Here is a 12,138-nt window from a genome sequence, read left to right as displayed (position 1 = left end):
CGAGGTCCATATCACACAATAGAGTCATACATATTCAGCAGGTTTGGGGAAAAGCCATACATATTTATGAGGGGACCCGAGAACATATGCAATAGATAAACATACATGTAACATACATCCCATGTTCACTTTGGGGCAGAGTTTTAGCATTAAAATGAGGTGGAATCTGGCTGTTTCCATCAGAAGGTGAGCTCGAGGACACAGTTGGAGTGCAGCCTCTATGAACTGCTGAAACTGGCTTACAGTCAGTAGTTGCTTATCAGAAAAGAGTGTTTGAAGGCTGGTTCTCTGTCCAGTCAGGGTTGTAGTGGTCTGGGCCGTCAGAGTTAGGAGGGTCTGATAACGTGTGTGATCGCTGCTGTTGTGAGGGAGTTTATCAAGAGTGTGGTTTTTCTTGTAGCCGTAGGAATTTAGGGAGTTGCTGAGCCAGCTGCCCTGAACTCTCTAGCTAGTTGGTACTTTTTGTTTCTTTCCTTCATCCATTAATGGACACTTGAGTTGTTTCCACCTTTTGGCTGTTGGAAACAGTGCTGCTCAGCGTGACCTCACAGCATTTGTGTGGTCATATGTTTTTATGGCTCTTGTGTGAATACCTAGGAATGGAGTTGTTAAGTCGTGTGGGAACCCTGTGTAACCTTTTGAGGAACATCCAAACTGTTTCCCAAAGCAGCCACAGCATTATACATTGCCACCAGCAGTGTATGCGGGTTGCGGCTTCTCTGAATCCTCACCAACACTTGCTATTTTCTGTGTTTTTGATGATAGCCACAATAGTGGGTGTGAAGTGGTGTGGCCTCGTGGTTTGGTTTGCATTTCTCTGATGGCTATGATGTTGAGCAGCTATTCTCATGCTCGTTGGCCATTTGTATGTCTTCTTTGGAGAAATGGTTATTCAGATTGGGTTGTCTTTTTGAGTTATAGGAGTGATTTATACATTCATTCTAGCTACAAGTCTCTTATTTAAAGCACAAAACTTTAAATTTTTAAGTCCTATGTCTCTCTCTTTTTTTTTTTTTTCTTTTGTTGCTCATGCTTTTGGTTTCTTATCTGAGAAACCATTGCCTAATCTAAGGTCATGAAGCTTTCCCCAGTACTTTCTTCTTAGAGTTTTATAGCTTTTGCTCTTTCACTTAGGTCTTTGGTTTGACTTAAGTTAACTTTTTTTTTTTTTGAGACAGGGTCTGGCTCTGTCACCCAGGCTGGAGTGCAGTGGTGCAGTCATGGCCCACTGCACTCTCAACCTTCTGGGCTTAAGAGATCCTCCCAGCCGGGCACGGTGGCTCACGCCTGTAATCCCAGCACTTTGCGAGGCCAAGGCGGGTGGATCATGAGGTCAGGAGATCGAGACCATCCTGGCTAAACCGGTGAAACCCCATCTCTACTAAATACAAAAAATTAGCCGGGCGTGGTGGCAGGCGCCTGTAGTCCCGGCTACTCGGGAGGCTGAGACAAGACCGTGAACCCGGGAGATGGAGCTTGCAGTGAGCCGAGATTGCGCCAATGCACTCCAGCCTGGGCGACAGAGTGAGACTCCGTCTCAAAAAAAAAAAAAAAAAAAAAAGAGATCCTCCCTCCCAAGTAGCTGAGACTGCAGATGTGTGCCACCATGTTCAGCTAACTTTTATGTTTTGTAGAGATAAGGTCTCACTATTTTGCCCAGGCTGGTCTTGAACTCCTGGGCTCCAGTGATCCTCCTGCCCCAGCCTCCCAATGCGCTGGGATTATAGGAGTGAGCCACCTCTCTCGACCTGAGTTAACTTTTGTGTATGGTGTGAGGTATAGTCCAGCTCCATTCTTTGCCCATGACTATGCCATTGAATGGTCTTCCATGTCGTTCGTGATGGAAAAAGCACTGTGACACCTGGGGCTGGCGGCTTGGCTCTGGGGGCCCCAGCAGAGCCAGGGCTGTCTTCCTGGGAAATGTCTCGGCCAAGATATTCTCCTGGAAGTCTGACAGGGAGAGGGGTGGTGTCTCGGTCTCCCTGGTGCATCATTTGGGGTGCATGGCTCCCATCAAGCCCACCCCTGCTGCCCTGGCCTCTAGAGAAGAGCCTCTGAGGTGAGGTGTTTCTCCGCCTCAAGTCCCTGCCCTTCACTTTTTGTGACATGAGAAACCCTTTTCCTGTTGGCCATGCCTTCTGCCAACACTCTGGGAGCTTGTTCTGAGAAGCCACAGTTCAGAGTCTGTGCACTGAGCCCCCCTGGCTCTCCTAACCTGGGGCCTGGCTGGTACGCAGAGGTGGGCCATGCTCTGCTGAGGCCCAGCCTACACCTGTGCCCACTGTGTGGCACTGTTGGGGGTTCCTCAAACAAGGACATGATTGTGGTGGGTGCCTCCTGGCCTCTGGTGGCTAATTCTCCCACTCTTGAACTTCTCAGGCGGCCCCCCAAACTGGCGTGAGGTGGAGAGGTTCCCTCTTGGCTGCCCCCTTTGCCTGTGAGATCTCAGGTTGCTCATTTCTTATTCATCCATCCATCCAGGCTGCTGGGCATCTGTGCCTTGTGGTCTCCTGTGGGTGCCCCCTTCCGCCTACTGCTGAGTTCTCCTCTCCTTGCCATGCCATCAGGTCAGGAATGAGCATGGGGAAGGTGCTGGAGCATGGAGCGGCTTGGCCCCAGTCTGGCCTGATTTCATGGTCCCCAGCTGTACCCCATGTTAGGTGGGTGGCAGGTGGCAATTTGCCCTGACATGGCACAGCAGGGCCTCTGCATGGCCCGCTGATTGCTCCCCACAGGCACCTACGGGCTGAGCAATGCGCTGCTGGAGACGCCCTGGAGGAAGCTGTGCTTTGGGAAGCAGCTCTTCCTGGAGGCTGTGGAACGGAGCCAGGCGCTGCCCAAGGATATGCTCATCGCCAGCCTCCTGGATGTGCTCAACAATGAAGAGGCGTGAGTGGGCGGGTCCTGCTGGGGTGAGCCCCAGTGTCCTGCCACCAGGGCAGAGGGAAAGGCAGGCCCTGCTGCCCCGGGAGGCCCATGGAGGTGGCCAGGCTGGTTCCCCAGCTGCAGGGAAGCTGATGGACATCCTGTCCTCCCTGCCTGTCCCCTTGAGCCAGCTGAGGTTTCCAACACCAGGGACTTTTGATGACAGGAGATGGGCCCAGGCCTAGGCCCAGAGGAGGCTCAGTGCGCCCAGAGGCTTGATGCAGCCACGTGGGGCCCAGAGCAGATGGATGCTCCTCTCTGCATGCTGAGGGCTAGCAGGAAGTTCCAGAAGATTCTAGACACTCAGCAAACCCAGGCTGAAGAGACACATCATGGAAATGAGTGGCTAGGGTCCGCACTCTCAGGGTTGATGGGGCTTCCCGCAAGCGGTCTGTCCCCAGCAACCCTGGGCTGAGTGCTGGGCAGGGACTTGCAGTTCCGGAGACTGCCTGGGTGTAGGAGCTCCCACCTACTTCCTTTCCCGTAGGTCTCAAGGCCCCTCAGGGGCCAGGCACTGGGGTCTTGGTTGCCTCAGCCGGGGGTCCTGGTGCTTGCCATGCCGGCCTTTCTCCCACTGGGCGAGATGCCCCACCCATCCCTCGCTCCCCACCCAGGTCAGATCACTGCCCTACCCAGGTGACCCAGCGTCCACTCCCACCCTGTCCAGCTTGCCCCCTTCAGAGGAGCCCCCATGGACCATCTCCCACTCCTCCCCCGGGGCCCCTTTCTGCCCCCTGCCTACCTTCCCTCTCCTCTGGGCCTCTGATAGGCAGCTTCATCCTTCAGCCTCAGCATCGCTGCCTCACTAGAAGAGCCCCACCTGGGCATGCCCAGCAGCCCCTCCCAGCTGTAAATCCACACAGCCCTCATCAATGTGCCATCTGGGGCAGGCCAAGGACCGGCTTGGCTGCCCTCACTGATGGCTGGAGCCCCGATGCTAGCTACAATGGCTGGCTTGAGTAGACGTCTGTCACAGAGGCAGATGCCCACAGGGCACCTCTTGGGGCAGGCAGGGAGCTTGTATGTGCCATCTGGGGCCAAAACTCCACGATTGAGTCATAAGTTAAGAGTAGATGGAGATTTTCCGCCTTGAGCAGAAACGTGGAGGAAACAGGCCTGGTGTGGTGACTCACGCCTGTAATCCCAGCACTTTGGGAAGCCGAGGTGGGCGGATCACCTGAGGTCAGGTGGTCAAGACCAACCTGGCCAACATGGTGAAACTCCGTCTCTACTAAAAACACAAAACTAGATGGGCTTGGTAGTGCACGCCTGTAATCCCAGCTGACGGCTGGAGCCCCGATGCTAGCTACAATGGCTGGCTTGAGTGGACTTCTGTCAGGAGAATCGCTTGAACTCGGGAGGTGGAAGTTGCAGTGAGCCAAGATCGAACCATTGCGCTCTAGTCTGGGCGATGAGTGAAACTCCTCCTCAAAAAAGAAAATAAGAGAAAAGAGAAGAGAAGAGAAAAAAGAAAAGAAGAAAAACAACACTTGCAGTTCCCCGGCCACTCCCCAGAGCCAGTTAGGCCACCAGGTGGGCTGGAGCTAGACCCGGCTGCGGGCGGGCCGCAGAGGGACTAATGGCCACCGCTTCCCTCCATCCTGCAGGCAGCTGCCAGACCCGGCCATCGAGGACCAGGGCGGGGAGTACGTGCAGCCCATGCTGAGCAAGTACGCGGCTGTGTGCGTGCGCTGCCCTGGCTACGGCACCAGGTATTGCAGCACCGCGGGTGCGCCACCTCCTATCCCATGTCCCACCTCCCACGCTAGAGGGCCGGCAAAGAAGCCAAGTGCCCCCATGTTCCGTAGCCAGGGCCAGGCTCCTTCCTCGCCTGAGTGGATTCCAGAGCTTCTGCCCTGTCCAGACGCAGCTGCAGGGTGAGCAGATACCACAGGCTCCCGGGGCCCCACAGGCTGGGCTTAAGGAGCCAGTACACAGCCACACGGGGCCAGGATGGCCTCAGAGCTGCCTGCACATTGGTGGATCCCTGCAGGCAAACGCCCCGGCACCGTGGCACTAGGCCTACAGGCTGTAGCCTTGGGTGGCGGCTGCTGGCCAGCCTTTCCCGCCTGGGGCTGGCTGGCCCATTGGCAGGTGCAGGGTGTCATTTCTTTCAGCCCCTCCTCTGTCATAGGCTCATCTTCCTGTGTGTGAGGGGAAGGCAGGTGCCAAGTCCACTCCCTGACAGGCCGCATAGTCGCTGGGTCCCACCCCACGGGGTACACTGTGTATGTGTCTGCCCTGGGAACCAGCCTATGCCGGGGCTGTTGGGGGATCCGGTGCCACCCTCCATCTGCAAAGCCCACAGCAGAGAGGGTTAGAGGAGAGGACAGTGTGCTGAATGTTTGCTTCAGGTGGGCTGGCATGGCCTGGGCAGTGGAAGAGAGGGCACAGGAGGGGAGCCTTCCAGACAGAGGAGGCCTGGGCCCCAAGTGATCAACAGCTTGACCTCTTGGAAGAACCAAGCGTGGCTGTGTCTGGGAACCTGGGCCTCCAAAGGGGAAGTGTGTGGTCAGCCCGCAGGCTGCCCTGTGCCGTAGCTCATGCTACACGGGGAGAGCAGGACAGGGTGGGGTGGTTCCCAGTGAAGGTGGCAGGACTCAGCAAGTGTGAGCCTGTGGAGCCAGCCAAGAGCTGACACGCCACTGACGGCCCCTCATCATCCCCAAGACTGAGGCTGCTGCTCTCTGTGACTTGGGACAGCCTCCAGGCATGGGGTTCCTAACTCTACCTGCCTGCATTCTTGCCCTAGCTGTGGCTGTGACAGGCAAGGCAGGGCTGAGGGACACCAGGTGAACGAGGGCCCCTGCTGTCTTTCAGAACCAACACCATCATCCTGGTCGATGCGGACGGCCACGTGACCTTCACTGAGCGTAGCATGATGAACAAGGACCTCTCCCACTGGGAGACCAGAACCTATGAGTTCACACTGCAGAGCTAACCCCACCTCTGGGCCTGGCCAGTGGGCCCCTGGGGGGCCCTGCCTTGAGGGGCACTGTGGACAGGAAACCTTCCTTGGCCATACTGCATTGCACTGCCCGTGGCTTGGCCAGCATCCCCCGGATCAGGGCCCTGTGGTTTGCGTGTTACCCATCTGTGTCCCCATGCCCAGTTCAGGGTCTGCCTTTGTGCCAGTGGGGAGCAGCAGAGTCTGATAGCAGGTCTAGGACCGACCCAGGTATACCATGAACATGTGGATACACCTGAGCCCACTCTTGCACATGTACACAGGCACTCACACGGCACACACATACACTCCTGCATGTGCACAAGCACACACACGCAAGGCATATACATGGACACCGACACAGGCACATGTACATGTACACACATAGGTGTACTACACATGTGCACACATGCACAGTTGCACAGACACACACACACAGGTGCACATACACGATGCCGGACAAGGCAGAAGGGCGACTCTCACCTCTCATGTGCTTCTGGCCAGTGGGTCTTTGTTGTGGTCCAACGACAGGAGTAGGCTTGTATTTAAAAGCGGCCCCTCCTCTCCCTGTGGCCACAGAGCACAGGCGTGCTTGGATTCTTGACAAACAGACCTGCTCCTGCAGAGGAGACAGCCACATTTGGAACTGGGCACCAAGAAGACCTGAGAAAAACCCACTGTCTCTTTTTTTTTTTTTTTTGAGATGGAGTCTTGCTCTGTCACCCAGGCTGGAATGCAGTGACATGATCTCGGCTCACTGCAACCTCCGCCTCCCAGGTTCAAGCAATTCTCCTGCCCCAACCTCCTGAGTAGCTGGGATTACAGGCGTGTGCCACCATGCCCAGCTAATTTTTGTGTTTTTAGTAGAGACGGGGTTTCATCATGTTGGTCAGGCTGGTCTTGAACTTCTGACATGGTGATCCACCCACCTCGGCCTCCCAAAGTGCTGGGATTACAGGCGTGAGCCACCACATCCGGCCAAAAAACCCACTCTCATAACAGAAGTGCAGACTTATTGCCAGATTCAGTGCCCTTGAGTGTGCCAGAGGTCCTCTGTGTTTGAGACAATCCTGTGTGTGCCAGGAGGCTCCGTGTGCACCAGGGGCTCTCAGACTCCCGCTTACCCAGCTGGAGACCATGCCTCTGGCAACCCCATCTCAGCCAGCCCTGCTCTCTCCCTCCTCCCTCCAGGTGAGGCAAACTTCATAGGAATCTGTACCTGAATGTGAGCTGCTGATAATAAAACTCTGAGGCTTTGGTGAGCACATTTCGAGGCCTTTCCCTTGTGTGCAGGGTGCCAGTGGGAGCTGCTGCATCTCCTGTGCAGCCAGACACCCTGGATAAGGCCCTTCCCACCTCCCCCTTTACTCACGGCTTCTTCAGCACCACTCGTGGATGCCTGTGGGTCAGTCCATCTGTCCTTAGGCAGGGGCCGCAGTGAGAGACCCCATGCGCGTGGGATGTGGTAGATGCTGATTATGGGGCCAGTCACCCATACAGGACTATCAGGTCGCCATGGCGGCCCCACTGGAGGGAGGCAGGCTGGCCTGGACTTCTGTTGGATGGTGGGGGCCAGGGGATGGTAGGAGAGGCAGGAGAGCAGGTCTGCATCTGTCTCAGCCCCAGGAGCTCCTGGTTTGGGGCCAGCTCTAAGGAGCTTGCATCCCTGAGCCTGGCCAAGTATAAGGGGGTCCCAGATATCCAATGCTGAGACCTAGACTTTTCTAAGCCTCTGCACCCAACCCCTAACTTGGCCTTTTCAGATCCATGAGAGTGCAGGGTGGGTGTGGACCTGCGCCACAGCTTCCTGGCCTGATTGTGACATGATGCGAGTCCACCTAGGGAGGAGCAGGGGCCTCCCCGTCCCTTCCCCTTCCTGCCCAGACCACTCTGCTGGGCTCAGAGCCTTCCATGGCTCACTTTGAACTCAGAAGAGTTTCCCAGCTGCGACCCAGGCTGCACCCCCAGGCCTGAGGAGAAACTCAGGCCCCAAGTCCCATACGTGTCCTCTGAGTCAGGACAACAGGCTCTCAGCTGGGGGCACTGCCCTTGCTGCCAACACATTCACCTGCCCCAGTGGCCACCGTGTCCTGTGCCGGTGACCAGTGCCAGCCCCCAACCTGGATGGCCCCCTGCCCTCATGAAGAGCCCCCCGGATGTTCACCTCTGCCCAGAGACCCGGCCTGCCCAGGAAGAGCAGTCTCTGCTCTTGCATGGGTCCCTCTGCCCCCACCCTGCCCAGGGCTCCCCAGCAGCCTGAGCCCCCTAAGGAAGCACAGCCCTCAATGGTGATTCTATTGATGTTATGAGTTGTGTCCCCCAAAAAGATATATCAGTGTCCTGACCCACAGTACCTCAGAATGTGACTGCATTTGGAGATAGGGTTCTTCCAGGGTAACCAAGGTAGAATGAGGTCGTTAGTGTGGGCCCTAATCCAATATGACGGCTATCCTTATAAAAAGAGGAACATTTAGGCTGGGTACAGTGGCTCATGCCTATAATCCCTGCACTTTGGGAGGCTGAGGCAGGAGGATTGCCTGAGCTCAGGAGTTCAAGACCAGCCTGGGGCAACATGTCGAAACGCTGTGTCTACCAAAAAATAATAATAATAATACAAAAATTAGCTGGCCATGGTGACTCACACCTGTAATGCAAGGCTGAGGTGGGAGAATCGCTTGAACTCAGGAGGCAGAGGTTGCAGTGAGCCGAGATTGCACTACTGCACTCTGCCTGGGCAACAGAGGGAGACTCTGTCTCAAAAAAAACAAAAAAGGAAGATTTGGGCTGGGCGCAACAGCTCACATTGTAATCCTAGCCCTTTGGGAGGCCAAAGCTGGAGGACTGCTTGAGCCCAGATTAGCCTGGGCAACATAGCAAGACCCCATCTCTACAGAAAAATTAAAATTAAAAATTAGCGGGGCATGGTGGTGCACACCTGTAGTCCCAGCTACTTGGGAGGCTGAGGTAGGAGGATCACTTGAGCTCAGGAGGTGGAGGCTGCAGTGAGCCGTGATTGCACCACTGCACTTCAGCCTGGATGATGGAGAAAAACCCTGTCTCTTAAAGAAAAAAAAAGGAAAAAGAAAGATTTGGACACGGACAGATACGCACACAGGAAGAACACCGTGTAAAGACTGGAATTCTGCTCCACGAGCCAAGGCATCACCAGAAGCTGGGAGCGGGGCCTGCTTCAGAACCTCTCTTAGAGCCTTCAGAGGGAGCAGGCCTGCCGTCACTCTGATCATGGACTTCCAGCCTCTGGAGCTGTGTGACAATAAATGTCTGTTATTTTAAGTGGTTCAATTTGTGATGCTTTTTTTTTTTTTTTTTTTTTTTTTGAGACAGGGCCTCACTCCATTGCCCAGACTGGAGTGCGGTGGCAAGATCACAGCTCACTGCAGCCTCCACCTCCTGGGGTCAGGCAGTCTTCCCACCTAGTCCCCTGAGTAGATAGGACTACAGGTGCATATGACCACGTCCAGCTAATTTTTTGTATTTTTTGTAGAGACGGGATTTTACCATGTTGCCTGAACTGGTCCCAAACTCCTGGGCTCACATGATCCTCCCACCTTGGCCTCCCATAGTGCTGGGATTACAGGTGTGAGCTACCGAGCCCAGACTGTGGTGCTTTTTTTTTTTTTTTTTGAGATGGAGTCTCACTCTGTCACCCAGGCTGGAGTATGGTGGCACAATCTCGGCTCACTGCAACCTCCACCTCCCAGGTTCAAGCAATTCTCCTGCCTCAGCCTCCCGAGTAGATGGGAATACAGGCGCCCGCCACCACATCCAGCTAATTTTTTGTATTTTTAGTAGAGACGGGGTTTCACTGTGTTAGCCAGGATGGTCTTGATCTCCTGACCTTGTGATCTGCCCGCCTCGGCCTCCCAAAGTGCTGGGATTACAGGCGTGAGCCACCGCGCCCGGCCGACTGTGGTGGTTTTTTAAGGCGGCCCTAACAGACTAACACAGTAGTGATCTTCACTTTACAGATGAAGAAACTGTGGCTTGGGGAGATACATAATGGCCCCCCAGTTCCCAGCCAGGTGGAGAGACAGAACCATGGGCCAGGACAGAATAGGATGAGTACAAGGTGGCATCTCTGGGGGTGCCTGCCCCACAGATCCATGGTCTTCCCATGCTGGTGTCCCCACAATGTCTGGCACTGCTCCCCACTTCACCTTACTTGCCCAGGCCTACCCCACACCCTCAGCTCACAGCTACATACTCTAAACAGCTCCTGCCCCAGGGTCTTTGCGCTCACAATTCCCCTGCAGATATCCAAACCACACTCTTCCCCTAATTCCTGCAGGTCTTTACTGAAGTCTCAGACAGGCAACTCATTTAAAGTTTCAGTTTAGCCCAGCACGGTGGCACACACCTGTAATCCCAGCTACTTGGGAGGCTGAGGTGGGAGGATCGCTTGAGCCCAGGAGTTTGAGGCTGTAGTAAGCCATGATTGCACGACTGCACTCCAGTGTGGGCGACACAGTGAGCTCCCATATTGAAAGAAAGAAAAAAATAAAAAAGGAGGCTGGGTGCACTTTGAGAGGCCAAGGTGGGTGGATCACTTGAGTTCGATACCAGCCTGATCAACATGGTGAAACCCCATCTCTACTAAATATACAAAAATTAGCTGGACATGGTGGCGGGTGCCTGTAATCCCAGCTATTCGGGAGGCTAAGGCAGGAGAATCGCTTGAACCTGGGATGCAGAGGTTGCAGTGAGCTGAGATTGTACCACTGCACTCTAGCCTGGGTGACAGAGCTAGATTGCATCTCAAAAAAAAAAAAAAAAGGAAGGAGGAAGGAAAGAAGGAGGAAGAAGGAAGGAAGAAACTCTCTTTTTCTCTATGGCAGTGAGCACGTACCATCTGGCGTGCTGTGTGCTAGGATTGTTTCTTGCCTGTCTCTCCATCAGAATGGGAGCTTCAGGAAGGCAGGGACCTTTCTTCTCTTGCCCACCACTATACTCTGATGCCCAGGCCAGGCAAGCATTTGAGCCCAGAATGACAGTGCTGGTGCTTCCCAAGCCCCCATCTATTTGGGCCAACCCCTTGATGCAAGGCCCTTGTGCTAATTGAGGGTATAGGGGCCCAAAGCCAATGCCTTCTAGAAGAGCTTTGGACGTGACACCAGGAATGGCTGGGCCTGGACAATGGCCTTCCTGGCACTGCCCAGCCAGTCCTCTGTGCTTGTCGCCAGATGCACCTGATCCCTGAGTCCCCAGCATGGGTCCCTTTCTCCCAGGCAGATGGGGAACTCACCTCCTTCTCAGATGCCCCTTCCCAACATAAGCTGCTTCTGTCCTCTGGCCCCGAGATTACCAAGGTGAGCTGTGTAGACATAGAGTCTGGAGGCGTGGGGCTGGCCAACGTGGAGGCAATTCTATGAACAGACATGGCCAGGCCAGGAATGCGGCATGGCCTCAGGTCTCATCCTGGAAGGCCGGGGGTCTGCCTGCAGACTTCCTGAGACCATGTCTTGTTCTCATCTGCCAGCAGATGCCTGGCTCATGGGTGAACTGGGCCTTAGGTGGAAACACAGGAGCCCAGAGGGGAAAGGATCCTCCCCCAGCTTGGGCTGGAGTCCCAGCTTCCAGGCATCAATCTTTGCAACCCTGGGGCTGGACCTGGATAAGATTCCATGGTAAGGATCCTTCTCCATCACCCAGTCAGTCCCAGGCTGTGTGGGAAACTGGCTGTGGTGGGCAGGTGTGAGGTCTCAAGTCTGACAGGGGCCAGTGGAGCCTCCAACTCACCAATCAACCAAGTGTAAGAGGTTGCTTTGGATGAATGGCCATGTGCTGGGCTCTGACTGGCCCAGCCACCGGGAGGCTGGCATCCCCTAGCTGAGTCCTGGAACCAGACCCTCCAGGGCATGGAGCCCATTGTGAGGTGTCTGGTGCTGAGGTGGTGGGGGAGGCCTGTGCAGGCCTACAGCTTTGTCATCTGCAACATTCCTTTCCCCACTTTCTTTTTTTTTTTTTTTTTTTCTTTTTTTCGAGACGGAGTCTCGCTCTGTCGCCCAGGCTGGAAAGCAGTGGCACGATCTCGGCTCACTGCAAACTCCGCCTCCCAGGTTCACGCCATTCTCCTGCCTCAGCCTCCTGAGTAGCTGGGACTACAGGTGCCTGCCACCACGCCCGGCTAATTTTTTGCATTTTTAGTAGAGACGGGGTTTCACCGTGTTAGCCAGGATGTTCGCAATCTCCTGACCTTGTTATCCACCCGCCTCAGCCTCCCAAAGTGCTGGGATTACAGGCGTGAG

General features: G+C 55.1%; 1 protein-coding gene and 1 long non-coding RNA gene across 21 annotated transcripts in view; one reads left to right on the top strand and one right to left on the bottom strand.

The window, feature by feature from the left end:
* The window catches only part of TANGO2 (transport and golgi organization 2 homolog), a 48,098-nt gene extending 40,959 nt beyond the window's left edge, over window positions 1-7,139 (top strand). For 14 of the 17 annotated variants that reach the window (XM_054543648.2, XM_054543654.2, XM_009234116.4 and 11 more), the window contains 3 exons: window positions 2,736-2,889; window positions 4,533-4,637; window positions 5,746-7,139. In XM_054543648.2, coding sequence (XP_054399623.1) covers window positions 2,736-2,889; window positions 4,533-4,637; window positions 5,746-5,866 — 380 coding nt within the window. In that variant the 3' untranslated portion in view covers window positions 5,867-7,139. Of the gene's footprint in view, window positions 1-2,701; window positions 2,913-4,532; window positions 4,638-5,745 lie in introns of those variants that run through there. The other 3 variants (XM_054543652.2, XM_054543650.2, XM_054543651.2) reach the window with 3 other exon arrangements.
* Window positions 3,668-11,784, bottom strand: LOC129052712 (uncharacterized). 4 transcript variants are annotated; one of them, XR_008517845.2, is made up of 5 exons: window positions 11,630-11,784; window positions 11,136-11,256; window positions 7,092-9,136; window positions 6,356-6,491; window positions 3,668-4,352 (listed from the first exon to the last, which is right to left on the bottom strand). It is a non-coding gene; the product is annotated as an uncharacterized LOC129052712 (long non-coding RNA). The 4 variants fall into 4 exon arrangements; XR_008517844.2 differs by having other exon boundaries at window positions 3,669-4,352; window positions 7,245-9,136; XR_008517842.2 differs by having other exon boundaries at window positions 3,686-4,352; window positions 8,984-9,136.
* Between the last annotated feature and the right edge of the window lie 354 nt (window positions 11,785-12,138).

This window comes from Pongo abelii, chromosome 23 (genome assembly GCF_028885655.2).
Source record: "Pongo abelii isolate AG06213 chromosome 23, NHGRI_mPonAbe1-v2.0_pri, whole genome shotgun sequence".
Lineage (NCBI taxonomy): Eukaryota > Metazoa > Chordata > Mammalia > Primates > Hominidae > Pongo > Pongo abelii.
Note: the sequence above shows the minus strand (reverse complement) of the source record. Positions and strands in the feature narration are given on the sequence as shown.